Here is a 21,158-nt window from a genome sequence, read left to right on the forward strand (position 1 = left end):
AACTAACATCAAAAACCTCTTATATACCTCCTAGTATACCTAAGTTGGCGATCTCTTTCTATAACCCTCATAATCTAGCCATTTCAAACTTATCACTTGCTTAACAAAATACTGTAATTGTTTTTTTGCCTTAAATAGTTTGTTGGTTCCTGTAAATTAGTGAGTTTTTGGTTTTGGTCTCTATAATTTATTTAGTTTGTTCTGAGTCCCTATATCTCACTTTTTGTGTTGGTTTTAGTCCATAAAGGCAAAATCCGCAGGTTTTCTGCGGATTTGACTTCGGATTTTCCTGCGGATTTTAGTTTTAAGGACTACAAGCAACAAAAAAAGTGATATACAGGGACTCAAACCAAAAATAAATAAATTACAGAGACCAAAATCAAAAACTCGCTAACTTACCGGGATCAAAAGACTATTTAAGTCTTGTTTTTTCTAATGAAAAACCTTAGTTGTCACCCTCTCGTCATGGTTAGTTGAAATCCTATATGATATTGCAATAGGTTGTACCACACAAGAAACACGAGAAAAGGGAGCACCTCCTAAGCTACCAGACAAAGAAAGCTCACATGGACTCAAGTCTTCCTCTGGAAGAAACCTTGGTACACTACGCATACAAAAACCAATAAAAGAAAAAGGACTATATATACCCATATCTAGCGGTTGAGAAGAGATGAGAGGAAAGAACTAATCTGAAATAGGCTCGATCACCTAATTTGTCAGTGTCTCATAGGGAAAATTGAAACCAAAGCAAGTGATGAGGATTTGGTGCATTGATAAAGGACAACATCCAATCTCTCACATGGAGTAATATAATAGGTTAAACTCATTCACTGAAAGAAAAAAAAACATATGCGTAATAAACTGAGAATCACAACCATTAGACGAAGATACAACTATTTATTCAAATAAAGGCGTATCACGCAAGAAACTGTCTAATTTATGCCAAAAGAATCTGAGAGCGAAGATGTATAAAGAACTCTCAACCTCACGCAAGAAACTGTCTAATTTAGGCCCAAAAAATCTGAGAGCGAAGATGTATAAAGAACTCTCAACCTCTGATGGACTAGAAACACCTTCCTTCCGCGAGGAGAGACACCAAATCTAAAATCAACGGCTTCATTGAACGCTCGAATCCACCATTTGATCAAGATGAATAGGAGACAAAAAAACCGAATCGAAGGGGTGCAAAAAATAAATCATCCATATCTATTCGTATTAATCACATATAATTTAAATAAATATATAATTACTTACTTAATTAATTTAATAATTTAATTTAATTACTAATCATTTAAGTCAATTGATTAATCAATAACTAATCCACATCATAAGAAATAAGAAAGGAAAAAACATGCATTCGCAAAGGCGACGGAAATGGTTAAATTGTTTTGATTGGGATCAACACCATGGAAGGAAAGAAATATTTCCAAGCTGTAAAGCTATGCATCATTTGATCTTTGAAATGTATATATAAATGAATAAGATGTAGGCCTCAACACCATACACACCCTTCAACTACCAATGGAGAAATTAATTCAGACAAAATTCTTAACGTTTCTATTATTTCTTTGGGTTTGTTCTGTCCATGCCTCTGTGAGTTATGATAACAAAGCCATCCTTGTTAATGGACAGAGAAAATTTTTATTTTCTGGATCCATTCATTATCCAAGAAGCACACCAGAGGTAATTATATTATATTATATTATATGGTGCATGCATTAATTAAATAAATTTGATGTATATGAAATTTTGAAACAGATGTGGCCAGATCTTATTCAAAAAGCTAAAGATGGAGGTTTAGATGTTATACAATCTTATGTGTTTTGGAATGGGCATGAACCTTCTCCTGGCAAGGTAATTAGAATATATTTTTTTATAAAAATATAATTTAATTTTGTTAAAATGTTATTAGTTAGAAGGCTAATACATTTTTTTTTATGTATAAAATACTATAGTATTATTTTGAAGATAGGTATGATTTGGTTAAGTTCATCAAACTGGTGCAACAAGCTGGACTTTATTTTCATCTTCGTATTGGTCCCTATGCATGTGCTGAATGGAACTTAGGGTAATCAATTCTTATAATTCTATATATTTTATTATATGATTAGCATAATATTGATATTGAAAATGAACAATAATATGCTTACATTAATAATGTGTACAGAGGATTTCCAGTTTGGCTTAAGTATGTTCCAGGAATTGAATTCAGAACAGATAATGAGCCTTTCAAGGTTTGAATTATTATCATTATTTTAATGTCACATTTATTCAATTAACACACATTAAAAAAATGTATAGTATCGACAATGCTTAACTCATCATAAATTTCATATTAATAGATTAAATATCTTCGTTCAGAATTTACTCTTAAGTCTGAATTTAAGTCATTTTAATCACTTAGTCTATCGTAAAAAAAGATTAAATGCAAGATTTTTAATAATCTCTTTACCATTTTATGATTAAAAAAAAGTTTGAATTAAATTTCACAGCATGAGATAATTTAAAAGTTTGAATTAAATTTAATTTTTTTTGCTTAAAAAAAATATATTGAGCTGACCGAAATATATAGTATTAATATTATCCTCATTATCATCATAAATACAAAATTCAATATAATAATTTTGGAATAATGCACACCTTTAAGGTAAAATGATGAATACTATCAAAGTTTCTTTATCCAATATCTTAAATATATTTACGGATTCAAAACATTTAATTATTTACTGATTCTTGCTTCATGCATATCTTCAAATTTTAAAACTATTATACATTTTTCATTCTTAACCCAATTACAAAATTTTCAGCCTTCTACAATTTAATTTTCACACTCATTATGCTGCTAATAAACTATTTGATTATGAAATTCTGAAAATTTTCTAAAAAAAGCAAATATTTTTTGATGATGTAGGCAGCAATGCAAAAATTTACCATTAAGATTGTTGACATGATGAAGGCGGAGAAATTGTTTCAAACGCAAGGAGGTCCGATCATTCTTTCTCAGGCAAGTAAATGTCATTTCAACATTATGCTAACGAGTGTCCCAGAGACACCAGAGACAGAGAAGTTCTTTATATTCATATTATTGCTACAAAGTTTAATAATGATCCTAATTGAATATGATGATAGATAGAGAACGAGTATGGACCAGTGGAATGGGAAATTGGCGCTCCTGGAAAAGCTTACACCAAATGGTTTTCTCAAATGGCTGTTGGTTTAAATACCGGCGTCCCGTGGATCATGTGCAAGCAAGAAGATGCTCCTGATCCTATTGTAAATTCTTTTTTATTATTCAATGAATCTAAAAAGTGTCTGAATCGTGTCTAATTTGTATTTATGTTGTGTAATAGATTGATACTTGCAATGCTTACTATTGTGAAAACTTCAAGCCCAACAAGGACTATAAACCCAAAATGTGGACTGAGAATTGGAGTAGCTGGTACACAGAGTTTGGCGGCGGAGTTCCGCGTAGACCGGCGGAAGACATGGCTTTCTCTGTTGTAAGATTTGTGCAAAATGGTGGCACATTTGTTAACTACTATATGGTAATTATAAAACTATGTATTCATTTCATTCTTTGTAAACTCTGAAATAAATCACTCTAATGTGTCAATTTTTTTGTGTTTAGTATCATGGAGGAACTAACTTTGATCGAACATCTGGTGGGCCTTTTATTGCCACAAGCTATGACTTTGATGCTCCCATTGATGAATTTGGTATGTTCTACACTTCTTGTGCGAGATATTTTGTACATTATACTCAACTTTTATTCGATAAAAGTTGTCCGTATCATGTTATGAGTGAGATTCGAATCATGAACTGTCTTATCAGTATGTTACTTAATTTCTTATCAGGACTTTTGAACGAACCAAAATGGGGACATTTGAAATATTTGCATAAAGTAATTAAGCAATGTGAACCAGTTTTACTCTCGGCTGATTCTACAGTATATTGGCCTGGAAAAAACTTGGAGGTAAATGTTACATGGTTTTATGAGAATTTCAAAAAAAAAAGTTTTAGTTTTGTTAATTTTTTTCCTTACTTTTGTTAATATTGTGTTAGGTTCATGTTTTCAAGCCAAAAACTGGTGATTGTGTTGCTTTTCTTGGGAATTACGACACCAAATCTTCTGCAACAATTAAATTTGGAAATGGACAATATGACGTACCGCCTTGGTCTATTACCATTCTTCCTGACTGCAAAACTGCAGCTTTCAACACTGCAAAGGTAAGATAGTACTTCTCGTTGTAGCCATTTTCTTGGTAAAACGGAACCGAACCGAACCGTTAATGATTTGTCTTAAACCAAACTTGTATGAAGATTTAGTGAAAATTTGTACAGGTTGGTATTCAATCCCCGATGAAGATGATTGCTACAAACACTCCATTTACTTGGCAGTCCTATAATGAAGAACCATCCTATTCCACTGTGAAAGATTCTTTCACAGCATATGCGTTATGGGAGCAAGTTAATGTCACACGAGATTTTACAGATTATTTGTGGTATATGACAGAGTAAGTTTCTTTCAATTGGAATTTTCCTCTTTATTATTCTGTTTGAACTTTATATTATTTTTTCATCGACTAAATATTATCATCGCGTGTTCAGTGTGAACATTGATCAGAATGAAGGTTTTATAAAGAATGGAAAATCTCCTCTTCTTACAATAAATTCAGCAGGCCATGTTATGCATGTTTTTATTAACGGTCAACTTTCAGGTCAATAAAACTAGCAAATTATATTCTTTCTTTTCTTATTTTCTTATTTCCTTTCCTGCTATAACAAACTGCAGTTTTACTTATTTATCATCTTATGCTTGAATTTAGGTACTGAGTATGGATCATTGAAGTTTCCTAAATTGACATTTAGTAAGAATGTTAAACTAAATGCTGGAAATAACAAGATATCTTTGCTTAGTATTACTGTCGGTCTCCCGGTAAGTTTTCTCTTGAAATTTGGTTACATCTTAACTATTTTTATCGCTTTCAAATTTTTATGAATATAAATTTTTTTGGATTAATTTTAGAATGTCGGCGTGCACTATGAAAAATGGAATGCTGGGGTGTTAGGCCCGGTCACACTCGGGGGTCTAAACGAAGGGAATAGAGACTTGTCTCGACAGAAATGGTCTTACAAGGTTTGATGCCTAACCATGTTTCCTTTTGGTAGAAGAAATAACTGAGTAATGAATCATTAAGAGATTTCATTTGCATTTTGTTGTTGGTGTAGATTGGTCTCAAGGGTGAAGCCTTACAACTTTACACTCAAAGTGGAAGTAAATCAGTAAATTGGGTAGAAGGATCATCATTGGCTAAAGGACAACCTTTGACATGGTACAAGGTATGTAAATTTTCAACATGTTTTATTTCTGTCACTATGATCATCTAAATTTGAATCATTTTGTACTACAATGTCATTAGACAACTTTTAGTACACCAGCCGGAAATGATCCATTAGCTCTAGATATGAGTAGTATGGGAAAGGGTCAAGTATGGATAAACGGTCGGAACATCGGACGTCATTGGCCCGGATATAAAGCGCGTGAGGAATGTGGCGATTGTTATTATGCCGGAACTTATACAGAAACAAAATGTCGGACGAATTGCGGACAAGCCTCCCAAAAATGGTAAGAGTTGTAGTACATTAGTAATTTACTATAGTGAATGGTTTAATTTGAATATATCATGAAATATTGTTGTTTGAATTGGACAGGTACCATGTTCCTAGGTCATGGTTGAGCTCAAGTGAGAACTATTTGGTTGTGTTTGAAGAATGGGGAGGTGACCCTGCTGGAATATCTTTGGTGAAAAGAACAGCCTAAGCAGATGGGATCATGTGATGCAATAACTTAGCAAATAAAAAGTGAGCAATAAGTATTTGTAGGTTCAGAGTATATAAAGTGTTGTTCCTATGAAAAAAATGTTGAAAGTTAGTCAGATGAGGAGTGACTTAAGGTTGTTTGACTTAAAATCACTCCTCTAAATTGTATTATATTTTAGTTAAATAAATTATTCCTACACATATTTAAACCTTTGTCTTTTTACCCTTATTTCATTTCTAGTCACCGACTTTAATATCCTAATTAAGTATTTATATATAATTACCATTTTTCAAAATTGGTTTGATTTCCCAAACTTCTTATCGTGACTAATATTTAAAATTTCATTCATATTAATTATTACTTATTAATATTATTTATAATAGAATATTTTTATTCAGAATAATACTTTATTTGCCACTTTTTATTTTCTCCTAACTTTATGAACTAAATTTAAAAGCTGGTTAATTTACCTACAATTTAACTAAATATTTAATTATAATTTTAATATATGTATCTTAAAAGTATCGTATCTAGTATTTTTTAATTAATGACGTATCGCTGTATAGGATATGTATCGTATCTGATACTTGTATCGTATTCGTGCTTTATTGCTAAATACCAATTCATGCCTCTTAGTGGCTGAAATTGACATTATTCTCAAGTGCATTGAATTCTTTCCCAAAATGACATCATGCGGTAGAGATGGTTTGAGAGTCCAACGCATATTGAACACTTTATTATGTGGAGAAGATTTTGTTGTGGCAAAAGATCTTTTATGTGCAATCACTTAGTTATTAACTTATGGCTAGGAGGAAGATGCCTTATGAGTTTGACAGAGTTTGTAGCTTTTTCATCCTGGACGTCGTTATTGAAGTTTGATGATGGGATACACCGAATTGTTTAAGGTTCTTTTTGGAGGAATCTAGTGCTTAAGGTTGATATGAAAGGAGTCGATAAATATGTGGTACAATATCTCAATGACTTATAGTTTAAGCTCGTAGTATCTAATGGTAATGAGTTTAGTTTGCACAATACTAACAAGGTATTGAGCAAGTGACATGAAGATGGTTCTTTGGCTATTCTCACCGTATATTTCTGGAATCCTTTCAACATGGTAGTTTGATCGGTCTTACTTCATGAGGTGAAGGTGAAATGTCTCTCTATTTCTTTGTGGGTTAATTTTGTTTATGGTCAAACAACGATGTTCTATCTATGGGTAGTACATATTATGTCATTCACTGGAGTGCAACAAGGAGGCTTGTTAGGGACACTTATGTTTTCTATTGTGTTACACCCTCTCATTCATAATATTAAAGACAAATGCAAATTTCTTCTTCATGTTCAGTATCATGATGATGAGACCATCATAAGGGGTTCAAAGAAGGTGGCTAAATTCATTGAAATCATTCAAGAGAATTGGTCATTCAATTGAATATTTGTAACACAAAGATCTTTTGACCTTTAGATGATGATAGTTGTAGGTTGCTTTGTATGTGCAACTATGCGTAGTCAAAATGGTAGCAAGTGTTAAAAGTAAGAGTATTCGTCCATATAAATTGTATTAATTTAAGTTGATTTTCAAGTCGTGAAATTGCGAAAAGACGTGAGCAAAGAATAATAATAATTTATGGTTGTCACTTGGTCAAAATAAGAAATAGAAACTAAGAAGTAAGGGTGTTCAACAGAATTTAGAAGCATGTTGGACAATGATCCATTTAATTATTTCATCTAGTATCTGAATATATGAGGCTAAAACGTGATCTAGTGGTGTATACCTACAATATCTAGATTTATGTAGTAGATAACTATGAAACAAATTCATAAGTCTAATTATAGCATTTATGAATTTTTTTATAATGAATTATGCCTTTTTCTATAATTTTAATTTTTTATCTCTAAAGTAACTAAATGGCAAGGTACTCCTACTTACTTTCAAAATTCCTAAGCCTAATTATAGTATTTATGAATTTTTATAATCAATTGACTCACTCTTGCAATCGATTTCCATATCAAAATTTTCCAAAAATATCGCTGAGCAATAGATTGCTCCAACATGACAATTGATTTTCATGGATAATTTTTCCATAAATAGATGCATGCAATCGATTGCATCAAGAATGTCAATCGATTGACATTGTGTTTTTTCCAGAATTTCCAATTTTCACATACGATTATCATTCTCCTTCATCCTTATCCCCCATACATGATCCCAATCTATTATCATAACCATCACATATTGTAACATTTATATTCATCATGATCCATAGCAATCCATCAACAATTTCATCAATAATTCCATCAAAAATCATGAAAACAACTCAAGCATTCAAACATTCATCAATAGCATAATTTTATACATGCATATTCAGATAATTCAAATATAGATTCAGTCATAGAAACACATATAGACACATAATCAACCAACAAAAGTCCATTTTTTATGATACAATAATTCATCAAGCAAAGCATAGAACTCTAACTAAAGTAAAGACCTGTCTTCTCTATCCCATCATGCAATACACACATATTGATCAATAATTTCATCAAAAATCATGAACACGACTCAAGCATTCAAATATTCATCAATAGCATAATTTTATACATGCATATTCAGATAACTCAAACATAGATTCAGTCATAGAAACACATATAGACACATAATCAACCAACAAAAGTCTAATTTTTTATGATACAACAATTCATCAAGCAAAGCATGGAACTCTAACTAGAGTAAGGACCTCTCTTCTCTATCCCATCATGCAATACACACATATTGATATCTCCCCCCCCCCCTACCTTAGATTTACAGCAACAATAACGAATCAAACAACTAATATTAATTTTTCCTTCAAAACCTAGCTCTCCTTCCAAACATGAAGAAGAAAATTCTTCTTCCCTAATTTTCGCTCAACTTTTAGAATATATAGGATTCTAAGTACTCTTGCCTAATTATTATTATTTTCCACCAATTTTTTAACTTCTCTCCTCTCGCATCATACTTTCCTCAATTTGCACAATTGGTTCAATTTCTTATTTTTACCAATTTTCTAATTTTATTTATAATAATAATTAAAATGTGAATTATTATAATTAGTTTCTAAATTATTCTACCAAACTACTACATTCTCACCACACCCTACCATTACCACTACACCCCAACGACACATAAAATCACCAATTTTATTTAAAGGCACGTCAAACACCAAAATAATTAAATAAAATTCTAAATAATTCAATTATATAAATTAATCAAATTTGGGATGTTATAGTAAACGCAGAGTATGCATTAACAAAACCATCATTCCAACACTACCGCGAAGAGATCAGATTGACAAATGAAGATGCATTAAGGTGGATCAATAATATTCTAGTGGAGAATTGGACCAGGGAATTCGACAATGGTCATCAATGGGGTCACATGACAATAAATCTTGTGGAATCAATGAATTTTGTCTTCAAATGCATCAGAAGCCTACTAATAGCCTCGTTGGTGAGAGCAACCTATTTTAGGTTAGGGTCACTGTTTGAGACCATGGGTTCAAAATGGAGTTCAGTGTTACAATCGGGACAGTTGTTCAGTAAAAGTTATGTGAAATTTATTAAGGAGGAAACTGACAAAGTTAAGACATGTGTGGTTACAATGTTTGACTGTCATAGAAGTTGGTTCAGTGTAAATGAGACAATGGACCATAATAAGGGGAGGCCATGAGGATACTATCGGGTAGCGACATGTTCACATGCTCACCAAGACCCTTCCAACCTACTATACGTCATTTACAAAGTCATAAGCGTATGCAATGTGTACAACAATAACTTTCTGGTGGTAGCAAAGGATGATTATTGGCCTACATATCAAGGGGACATAGTTTTGCACAACGAAAATATGTGAAGAAAGAAAAAATGTCACCCTAATAACACATGTATTCGAACCGAAATGGATACGACGAACAAAATGATAAGAATACATAGTACATGCCGACAGCCTGGACACAATCGTACAAACTGTCTCAACGTTGGAGCAGGTTCCACAACATAATTATTGAATTTACTTTTAGTCTTGCTTTTGATATGTAGTTTATTTTATGTAGTCATCTAATTTCATATTGAAAACGTTCTTTTTATAATGATTACAACTTTCGGTTACAACAATTAAACCAATAACACAAAAAAACAAATAAAATGACTAAACACAACAACATATCTATGAGATTACAACCATAATGACAATATCATCAAAACTATGCATTATAATACGACAATCACATTCAGTTTTAACTGACTCTCAAACATGATGTTCTTCATTATTGTTGAACACTGTAACAAGTCTTTCAATTCTTCTGATATTTTCATCGTCTCCAATGTCTCCATCTAATCAACAAATCAAGCTCCTCTCAAGATGCTCAGAAGTTTCAATGTTCTAAAATCGAATATTCATCAATAACTTTATTGTCGAATAATAAAATTAGTATTTTTTCTGATGATATAAGACACTTTGAAGAAAATTTTAAGGAGAGAATTAGAAAATGGATGACAAATGGTTAAAAGAGAATTACCTATTTTTATAAAAAAAAACAATACAAAATAGGAGGCAGACTGCAAGCGCCACAGACTATTCTCTATATAACAAAAAAAATGTTTATAACATGATTACTTTAATAAAAAATTTAAAATATTAGTTATTTGAGTTTTTTTAAGTTGATTATTTAAAAAAAAATTGAGATAAAAATGCAATTGAGAAAAAAAATAGCCTACATTGAAAAGAAAGATAAACCTCACACTCACTTGAGGATATCTTTTCCTTTCATAAAAGTAATGTAAATGAAAGAAGAAAAAAAAGTGAGAAAATCATATAATCTGTTTATTATCTATACGAGGGTAGAGATGGTTTCTGGCAATCTGGAAATCGCATAGTTCGGTTAAATTGCAACTTTCATTTCAACTACCATTCAACCTTCTTTCTCACTACGGTTCGCTATTTTTTTCCTTCATCTTCATCCCAAGCATATTGTTTTGGTGTGGTATTCAACTATTCACGCAAGGTATCTCATGGTGAAAACGGTAATTAGATCACAGAATGTGGGAATTTTTAATCATCCAAATTTGGATAGAACTGTTATTGCATGCAACATTCTCTATATCTTGCTATTGTTCCTGTATATTTCATCTTTGGTGTTAAAAGTAGGGGTGGCAAAACGGGTCCGGCCCACTGGGCATGTCCGTTTTGCCCGCACTTTATTGCGGGACGGGCCAATGATTTAGGCCCTCACCCTCTAATGTGTCTGCCCCGCCCCGCCCCATTTTTTTCGCGGGCTTTTGCGGGCACGTGTATTACATAAATTTTTGTATTTTTAGGCTTAAATAATACCGTGCCCGCGGGCTTTCCCTGCCCCGCCCTCACATTTTTGCGGAGCGGGCCTAAGTTTTATGCCCACATCCTCAACTATGACCGCCCCGCCCCGCCCCGCCCCGTTTTTTTGTGGGCTTTTGCGGGGCGGGCCTAAACGGGGCGGACATGCCCGTTTGCCACCCCTAGTTAAAAGCATCTCTCTTCTCATTTATCAATGAAAAGAACAAAGAAGCTTAAAATCCACACCCAAGATCCAACCCATCTATTTATGGAAAGCCCACTAGAGTTTCAAGCATATATTCAGCAATTCATAATCTTCTTGAGCATTAAACATAACCAGAATCGTCATGCACAGTTTAAGAACATAATTTTCTAGTAAGTTGTAAAACTAAAATGTCTCATGTAAATGTTCATTAAAGCTATCTTCTTAGCAAAAATTTCACAGTTTCATGTCGAATGATTAGACATACACGCCGCTGGCAAGTAGGAGGAACAACGACCCAAAACCCTGTTATCAGTAGGAAGATAAAGACATGAGCATAAGTTCCCAACCTTACACAAGTATCACGTCAAACAAAGTATAAATAATACATACCAAGAAGACTGATGCAACTGCCCCTGTTATCAGCTCCTGAGCAAGGGAACGGGTTTTCCTAGATGAAGTTGCTTCATAACTGCAAAAAACACAGATTTCATTTGAATGATAACAAGATATCACAAAGCTTCAAGATCGCACTTCATCATTAATATTAATCAATCAAAATAAAAATACAAGACTGGGCTAATTTGATTAAACTTCTCAAGAAGCACTTGAAGAAAATGAAATATTAAAAAATCTTGCACAATAATTCTTGAGTTTTACAAACAATAGCTTCTCGCTGAAGCTCAGATCATGATTATGCGTCTCAAATTTTTTAAGCTCTCTCTTCAAACAATAGCTTGTAAGAACTTTTGCTTAAGTGAGATCTATACAAATATATTAACTGAAAAACTCAAATACACTATAAGCCAATCCAAACTAGGTCAGATCCATTAAACACACCCATCACTAATACATCAAAATACCAACTGTATCAATCAGTTCCACGATCACATTTCATATATACCCAGCCTTACAAAAAACACCATTTCATGGCAATCACCACTGCTTCATGAGATTATAAATAAATTTTAAAAAAAAATAGATAATGATAATTTAAGTAACAGATCAGTTTTATTTATTTTAACATTTAAAGTGCAATTTAATTTTTTAGGGTGAAGAATGCCCGTCATATTTTAGGTCCAATGGAAGCTCTAAAAATTGCAAGATCTTAACTAACAACACATGCTGAAATAATAATGCATGTTATAGCCTAGTCCCAGAGCCCAAAAAATTTCAAGTCTACAAAAGAATAAAGAAAGGTGTGATTCATAACTGCCTGCTGATGTGGCATTGATGAGAGAATCTAGATCTATGCGCAAGTTCGTTATCTAGAGAATGGTTACTGGCTATATGAGCACGTGGGGATGAACTGAGTGGTAGGCTGGAACATGGATTGTATAGGAACTATTCGATTGCCGATAGTTATTGTTTTCCCTTCTTCTATACTGTAAACATACCTTCAGTAAATAATACAGTTAAGTTTCACTTCCATTTGTGTTACAACTGTTTTGGTGACAAACAACATGCTCCTCAGAAGTGCATCAACTGGTTTAACAACAAAAGTATAAAAGGGACTGATTCAGTTGAATTTGAACGGACACCTGAACTCAGACTCCGACACGGACACTTAATAATAATTTGGAAAAATGAATAAATTAGACTTAATCACAAATATATCTGTGTCGATTTTGAAGCCCTGAGCTATAGAATATTCTTCAGAATGCATTTTTTTCTCAAATTCAATGAATTACACATCATACATTCAATTTAACTTTAACTCGCATCTGCAAAATCTCTCCACCCTAACAAGGAAAATCTGCATCCACGATCAACACAAACTCCTAAAAAATGATCTATCTTAACTCGTTACTAACCTCAAGAAACAGTCTAGATCTCAAAATCAAATCCAGAGTTGCTAACATACAATCAAATTGCTAAATCCATGCAAATTCAGATAAAAATCCAGAAATGTAGAAATCGAAAAGGAAGAAGGATGAGATCGGAACTTACATGAAGAAAGAAGCGGTTAAGATGAGACCGATTGCGAGTGTGAAAACGGAGAGTGTAGGGTACAACGAATCAGGGATAGGACTCGCGATCGCTTTTGCAGCCTTCCACAATTTGAAACAAAAACGCAAAATCAAAATATGTAGAATGAAATTGAAAACGAAATTGAATGGATTCGGAGGATTACCATGATAGAATGCGAAGATCTTGCACCTTCCGAACTTGAAAAAGCTTCTGCAAAGTGAACACAAACTCGTTTGTTCTCACTCACTGAACTCGGTTATGTACTTTCTCGTCTCCTTTTCCGGTCAACTTTTTGTACTGAAAAGATTTTATTTGTAATAAGCCCAACTGTCAAGGCCCATATTTTGTTCAACACGCCCACTTTTCACCCATGCACCCTTTTATACAAAAACTTTAAATTAATTAATTTTAACACAGTTTAAATATGTGATTAATTTCCCTCAAAAAAAATTTTAGTATATTATTCATAAAATAATAATATATTTTAATTCATTCATCGTTAATTTAACATGATAATTTGTAATTTTAAATGAAATTTACATAAATTGAATCATTCTTAAAAATTTATAAAAAGGAGAGGGTTCAACATTGCAATAGAAAAGAGAGTTTGTTTGGTCGAGTATATTCGGGATGGTGCTTTATTCTTTTAAGGAATCTTAGTTCATTTTCTTTTATTAGTGTGGAGGTAGGTCTAGGGTGATGGGTGGTTTGACTATCATATAATACGTGATTGTTTAGGTATTTTTGGAAATTCTTGAATGATATCGTTTTTTTAGGTTCGTCTACCGGTATAAAGGATGTGGAAGATAAGAGAATTTTTCATATTTGAAAATAATACATTAATAGGTATGAGGGAAACTCTTGTATTTTATTAGTTGGGAGGTATGTCTAAGGTGATGGGTGGTTTGATTATCATATGGTACACGATTGCTTGGGCAATTTGGAAATTCCTTAATGATATTGTTTTTTTCAGATTCGTCTACCCGTCTAAAGAATGTGGAAGATAAGAGAATTTTTCTTATTTAGAAATAATATATTGGTTGGTATGAGGGAAACTCTTTGGTACGAGGGAAACTCTTGTATTTTTTATTAGTTGGGAGGTAGGTTTAAGGTGATAGGTGGTTTAATTATCATATAGTACACGATTGTTTGAGCAATTTGAAAAATCCTGAATGATATCGTTTTTTCAGGTTCGTCTACCGGTCTAAAGGATGTGGAAGATAAGAGAATTTTTCCTATTTAGAAATAATATCTTGGTAGGTAGGCGAAAAACTCTTGTATTTTTTTGGTGTGTCATGAGAATCCTACTCTTTGTCTAAGCCAATAGGAGGGGAAGTAATTTTAGCTTTGGTGGTGGAGAGTATTTGGTGGTGTCTTGAAAGTTTTTTTTTTCTTTTTTGGGCCGAATTATATCCCGTGTTATCTTGGAGTAGTTCCTTTTTTATTTTCTTTCCTCTTCGGTGTTTGTTATGTAGACTAATGGTGGACTTTATTTTCTTTATTTGTCGTTGGATTCATGTTCGGTATAACATTTGGCGATTTCTTTTCTCACCCTTAGGATGCGACTCACATCATTGAAAACTCGAATTTTTCCTCAACTGTTTTCAGATATGCATCTCTGGATGCACCTTAGATCACCTCATCCTTTGTAAATCAAGTTGTCACTCAATTCTGCATAAAAATTGATTCAGAGATGCATCAGCAAAATTTTCTAGGGTGTATTCGAAGATGAATCTCCGAAAGTAACCCCGAACCCCGTTTACTTCACATTTTTCATTGAGCTGATTTATTTAACCATTCAATGATATTTTCATAAATGCATCTCCGAAAATGTCAAGCATAAAATTGAATATAACAACACCTTGCATGATCATCTCTCTCACACTTCATATTACTTTCATAACCCAAAACCCTTAAAAAGAATTCATTCTCAATCAATTTTTCCACTCTAAATCATCATTCTTGTGTTTTATCACATCAAAAAGAGTAAAAGAAACTGCGATTTATGATAAAGTTGACTTATTTTATCCCCAATCGCTTGCATTAATTTTGTTCTTGAGCTATAAAAAATGTATGTTACGTCCGGATGTGCATCTCTTAATTTAACTGGTTATGTTTCGGATGTGCATATCTAGATTTTACTGCTACCGTGAGTTTTTTAAACCATTTTTATTTTTTGCTTCGTACTAGATATGGTGCACCCGGATATATTTTTTAAAGCTACTGTGAGTAATGATGTAAAACCGGACGTAGTGAAGGATGATGTTAATCCGGATGAAGTGAATGATGATATTAAACTGATTTTTGTCGAGATAGATTTTGATCAACATTTTAGAAATAAACAAATGTTTGCTCCTAGTGAACATATGCGTGAATGGGTCCGCATGGAGGCCAGTAAATTGGAGTTTGACATATAATCGAAAGGTCTAACAATGGTTCAAATAGAAGACAAGCATTTACAACCATGAGATGCGAGAGAAGTGGCACGTATGTTCCACCAATTCAGAAGTTGAAATGTGATGACACTAGATCAAGAAAATGTGAGTGTGTTTTAAATTGCGCGGATATTGTAAGGTGAATTATACATGAAATTTAATATGATTTCTGAGAAGACATACTTCTCGTCGATCTGAAAATCAAACAGAAACTGCGATACACATATAATCGGAGAGTTGTCAAACTCGGGTATCGTTCACCTTCGTTTGACAGCAAACTGAAGATGCAGTTCACCAGCTTTGAACTGAAGACGAATGAAGATCTAAAGGTCATGTGAAGTACATTTTATCGTTACGCGTCAAATGGTCTGATTTAAGTGGATGCGAATAAGGGTTTTCAAAACTGAATCAACCCAATAGAAAACTGCAAATCAAATCGAACTAAACCAAAACCGCAAAAAAATCACATTTGATTCGGATTTGTTTGGGACTTTTTCAACAAAACTGCGCGGTTCGATTTGGTTTGAAGTTTCTATTTTGCAAACCAAACTAAACCAAATCAAACTGCATTATGTTACAACCCAAACTTCACTCATCTCACATCCAACCAAAAACTGAAACCTATTATGCTTAACCTTCCAATTAAAAACGACTATCTCTTACTCACACTTAGGATTTCAGTTTCAACCTTCTCAAATCTCTTCTAATAGTATCACACATTCTTCTCATCTTCTTTGTCATGTATGTCTCACCTCTTCTACTTAAATCTCCTCTCTCTTATATTCTTTCTTTTTCATCTTCTCATTTTTATATTATTATTTTTTCTTTCAATTACATTTTTATCGCACCAAAATATTATTAGTTACTTTTTCTAATTTTATCTTTTATTTAAAACTACATACTACTCTCAAAACATTATATTTTATTAAAAACTTTCTAATTTTATCTTTTATTTAAAACTACATACTACTCTCAAAACATTATATTTTATTAAAAACTTAAAAGCACATCAAAAAATAATCATCATCTCTATCTATTTTGTTTATTTTTAATATACATGAAAAACAATATCCACAAATTAGACAAATAAAAAAGACGCTATTTCTCTATAGTAATTACTTGATCATATAGTTCCATGATCACTAACACTACCACCAGAAAGCCTTCTCATTATCTGCCACAATTGTTTGCTTCTTCCATTTCCCATAGGACCTGAATATGATTTTCTTCTAAATGTTTCATACTCCATTCTACCAATTCTAGCAGAAGAACTGAATAGTTCTGATGCTGACAAACCATTTTCAATATCATTATCAACAACCGATAAATCCTCGAGCTCTTGGCTATAACTTCTTGAACCATCATCTTCTTTTGCTTCTTCTTCTTCACATTCACTGCATACAAGTTTTAAAGCCTGGACAACTTCACTCATGAATGGACGGTTCGATACTTCTGGCTCAACACACATTGAAGCAATGGCTGCTACTTTGGCCACGCTATCAAAAGGCGCGTCGAGTCCTATAGATGGATCTATTATTGCTTCTAATCCTTTGTTGCTTGTGAGAAATTGACGAGACCAAGCAACGAGATTCTCTTGGCCGGGAGTTTGTGACATGTCTATAGGTTTTCTTCCTGTCAGAAGCTCTAGAAGAACGACGCCATAGCTGTATACATCACTCTTGACGAGAAGATGGCCGTTCATTGCGTACTCTGGAGCCACGTAGCTGAATTCATTTTTTCAATCGTCAAAATCAGGAAATGCGTGATTGTGAAAATCAACCAGAAAAAAACAGACAAATAGACATCGTTTTCACAAACCAAACATGCTCTAAGTCTTCAACATGAAGAGAAAATAAGGTATGAAAACTTTGTACCCGAATGTTCCCACGACACGAGTTGATATGTGTCTATTTTCCTCGTCCACGGCGGTCCGGGCCAATCCAAAATCAGATACTTTTGGAGTAAAATCATCTTCCAACAATATGTTGCTAGACTTGAAGTCCCTATGAATAACAGATGGACTTGAATCTTCATGCAGATAAGCTAAACCACGAGCTGCACCAAGAGCTATCTTCATCCTAGCACGCCAATCGAGTGCACACTTTTCTCTGTCAACCCCTATCACAAGACCAAGTAAGGGAAAAAAACATTATATTGAACAACTAAAGGCTTGATGGAATTGGTTTATTTGAACTTATCTACTTGTATAAGGATTTTTAAGACTGTTTCAGAGAGCTTATGGAAACAGCTTATGACATGAACATTAATTGTTTTCAGCTTATTTTTGTAAGTTCTCCATAATAGCTTATGAAAACAATTTGACTTTGTTTTCATCTTTTGTGTATAGAAATAACTTATTCAAAAGCATTTATATGATAAGTGTAATGCTGTTATGATATGCTTTTAATTAAGTTGTTTATCAAAACAAAGCCTAAAAGACTCAATTAAGCAAACAAGAAGCAGATTCAAGTACCATGTAAATGTGATTCCAAGCTTGCATTTGTAACGAGTTCATAAACCAAGCAGCGGAAGCTGTCTTCCTCGGTACATATACCAATCAACTTGACCAGATTTCTATGGTGAAGACGACTAAGCATCTCAACTTCAGATAAGAATTCATGATTACTATGAAGATCATCCCTCTTTTTTAGAACCTTGACTGCCACTTTTGTCCCATTTCCAAGGACACCTCCGAAAACAATCCCAAAACCACCTTCTCCAAGTATTCTTGAAGAATCAAAATTATCAGTAGCTTTCTCAATGTCATTCATGCTGAAAGTCTTAACAGACGCTTTATAAGCGGCCATGCCAGATTCAAATGACGAGGAAACAGAATCAACCCTTTCATCTCCAGTTAATGATCCAGCAGTACCTGAAATTCATAAGATTTGTAAGAAAAGGGCTATAGAATGATAAAAGAATCAAACCGTCACAATTAACATGTGCTAAGAAACATAATTTTCTATTTGTAGATATACGATACGAATCAACTGATATATAAAAGAAAATAAGGAAAATTCCTTTAATTACAAAGTAGTACCACAGAACATCGAAGAAAATACGGAAAATCCCTTTAATTACAAAGTAGTACCAAAGAACTTCGAGGGTCTGCACCTCCATAATACCAAAATAGCCTTTTTCCTATCAAACTCCACCGTGATAATCTCTCCCTTATCTTAAAACGTAATTGTTCCTAATAATATAATAATTCTCCACTAACCACTCTTAATAATATAATAATTGTTATTTAAAAACATAACTGCTAAGTCATATGAGAAGTCTAACAATATAGCATTCTTTTTTAACAATCAAACATTGAGACAAAGGAATAAACTGAGGGTAAAATGCACTAACTGATTCACCTGGTTGTATTTACCTGGTGCTTTGGTAAGAGAAGGATATGAAAGCCACGGAGTTGATGCCGGATGAGTAACAGGAACTTTGAACTTAAACATGAACCAGGCAGCTGCAGGGCATAAAACAACTGCTACAAAAACTGAAATAGCAATGATGGCAATAAATCCTCTGCTAAGATCACCTCTTTTCTGCCTCTTCTGTATGTCAACTCCAATGGGCTTTATTGTCCCTCCATTATTGCCACCAGTGGTATAAGGACCACCATCTATTATTGTAATGCTTGAAGGTGGTAAAGGAGGAGAAGGAGGTAAACCTATAATAATAATAATAATAATAATAATAATAATAATAGGATATGTTAGAGAAACAACCCTCGTTCAAAAGGAAACAAATACGGAATGTGCAAAGAGAGAATACACAAGATTTGATCACAGAATTCGGCCAATTGTTCCTACCTGGATAGTTCAAATATAATACATCATAGTTGCCAAAGTAGGAGGCTTTAATAACAACCTTTTTACGCCAAAACCTATGAGAAGTCAAAAAGGCTGTTGCATTATCAAACTTTTCCCCGAGTGGCACCAAATCAATAAGGACAACTGTTTTATCAGGTTGCTGGTTTGCTGCATTCGCTCCCACAATTGTAACTTGACTTTGCTTCATAAAAATCCCACTGGCAAGCTCAGAAGCCAGCTCCGAGACCAAAGGGAAGAACGTATAAAGAGAAAGGCTAAGGCGAAGACCTACTCGAATTGGCCAGACACATCTGCAAGGTGCTCCAGGAGGAGAAATTACATAAGGCTCTGTGCATACAGTTGATAAACAATCTGAAAAGATTAAAAAAATTAAATTTAATTATGATGAATAAGGCTCAGAACAATTTCAAAAAATACTAAGTAAACAAAGTGTTAACCTTCATTAGGAGGTGGGTGTGGCAGTGTCTTGGAAGAAGAACCAGGTGGAGATACTCTAGGAGGAACATGATGTCTTTGTCTACCAGTTGTTGGTGATATTGAGGGAGGAATTGCTCTATCTAGATCAAAAATTGTAAAATTAAAACTACTTATATATTCAGTTGCAGCCAAGAACTTTATTTGTAACTCAATTTAATAAATCAGTCAAGTAGAGTGTGGCGATTAAACCTCGGGGTCTTGAAATAGGAGGAGAAACCATATACGATGATGCGGGAGCAGGAATGGTACCTATGTTCCTTGTATGATGATGTTTATAGTTTGAGACTGAAGGTGTCAACGCAGGAGAGTGAGCTGAAGTTAATGGCTGAGGAGCATGATGTAATTGTCTTGCCTTTTGTGCTGCAGGAGCTACAGATGGTGGCATATTTCCTTGCAGTGTTGTTGGAGAAGGAACAACTTCATATTGTGGTGATAATGCTATAGAACTTGAACTTGGAGATATGAATGGTTTGGTTTCTTTACTCTTTTGAGGAGTTGGAGCTGATGCAGGAGGTGATAATGGCCCTGCAAGTGATTTTCTTTTGCACTAATCAAAACTATTTCATTAACATCAACAAAGAAATGTGAAGATTAAGGAAGCACCTACCTCTGGATCCTTGGGTTGCCACTACAAAACCTATGATGATGATGATGCAGAGCTTCAACAACTGCATCATCAGTGCCAAAACCACTTCCATCCCATTCCAATCTCCTCAGAAGTGATTCAAATCAACTGATTCTCAAGTTGGTAACCAGAAATAGCAAAGAACAAAAGAACAGGTTACATTGAAGAAGGTACACAGCCACATATAAAGCAAGACTGTCACATTGACACCAAAAACAATGATAAGACAATTTATGGAGTACAACCAATAATTGTTTTTGTTGTAAAGGACAAAACCCAAAAGGCCAAATCAATATGTCTCTAGCGAAAATCAGCACTGGCATTGGTAGAGTTTAGAAATTTCCATGTGAAAGCTAAAAGTTGAAACCTTGAAACCTTTTTCCATGAGGTTAGTTTAATGAACAGACATATTAACACGTGAATTCACAGTCCATAAGCACTCTAAGG

At 33.6% G+C, this 21,158-nt stretch overlaps 3 protein-coding genes across 5 annotated transcripts; 1 reads left to right on the top strand and 2 right to left on the bottom strand.

Moving 5' to 3' along the window:
* Positions 1–1,381: 1,381 nt before the first annotated feature.
* On the top strand, positions 1,382–6,029 carry LOC127138625 (beta-galactosidase). 2 transcript variants are annotated; one of them, XM_051065109.1, is made up of 17 exons: positions 1,382–1,683; positions 1,759–1,854; positions 1,956–2,068; positions 2,168–2,234; positions 2,912–3,004; positions 3,130–3,273; positions 3,351–3,545; positions 3,629–3,716; positions 3,855–3,973; positions 4,063–4,227; positions 4,342–4,514; positions 4,609–4,718; positions 4,827–4,936; positions 5,027–5,137; positions 5,230–5,340; positions 5,421–5,626; positions 5,713–6,029. In XM_051065109.1, the coding sequence occupies exons 1-17, from the start codon at positions 1,522–1,524 to the stop codon at positions 5,819–5,821; spliced, it is 2,172 nt and encodes a 723-aa protein (XP_050921066.1). In that variant the 5' UTR covers positions 1,382–1,521; the 3' UTR covers positions 5,822–6,029. The 2 variants fall into 2 exon arrangements, with proteins under 2 accessions (XP_050921066.1, XP_050921067.1); XM_051065110.1 differs by having other exon boundaries at positions 1,384–1,683; positions 2,912–3,008; positions 3,134–3,273.
* Positions 6,030–11,465: 5,436 nt separating this feature from the next.
* Positions 11,466–13,692, bottom strand: LOC127138627 (uncharacterized). Its single transcript, XM_051065112.1, has 4 exons — positions 13,505–13,692; positions 13,321–13,421; positions 11,764–11,842; positions 11,466–11,676 (listed from the first exon to the last, which is right to left on the bottom strand). The coding sequence occupies exons 1-4, from the start codon at positions 13,505–13,507 to the stop codon at positions 11,629–11,631; spliced, it is 231 nt and encodes a 76-aa protein (XP_050921069.1). The 5' UTR covers positions 13,508–13,692; the 3' UTR covers positions 11,466–11,628.
* A 3,051-nt stretch (positions 13,693–16,743) lies between these two features.
* LOC127138624 (receptor-like serine/threonine-protein kinase ALE2) lies at positions 16,744–21,104 on the bottom strand. 2 transcript variants are annotated; one of them, XM_051065106.1, is made up of 8 exons: positions 20,694–21,104; positions 20,276–20,611; positions 20,047–20,166; positions 19,589–19,960; positions 19,153–19,446; positions 18,250–18,648; positions 17,651–17,894; positions 16,744–17,500 (listed from the first exon to the last, which is right to left on the bottom strand). In XM_051065106.1, the coding sequence occupies exons 1-8, from the start codon at positions 20,782–20,784 to the stop codon at positions 16,900–16,902; spliced, it is 2,457 nt and encodes an 818-aa protein (XP_050921063.1). In that variant the 5' UTR covers positions 20,785–21,104; the 3' UTR covers positions 16,744–16,899. The 2 variants fall into 2 exon arrangements, with proteins under 2 accessions (XP_050921063.1, XP_050921065.1); XM_051065108.1 differs by having other exon boundaries at positions 20,336–20,611; positions 20,694–21,100.
* Positions 21,105–21,158: the final 54 nt, after the last annotated feature.

Source organism: Lathyrus oleraceus, chromosome 4, assembly GCF_024323335.1.
Source record: "Lathyrus oleraceus cultivar Zhongwan6 chromosome 4, CAAS_Psat_ZW6_1.0, whole genome shotgun sequence".
NCBI classification, from domain to species: domain Eukaryota; kingdom Viridiplantae; phylum Streptophyta; class Magnoliopsida; order Fabales; family Fabaceae; genus Lathyrus; species Lathyrus oleraceus.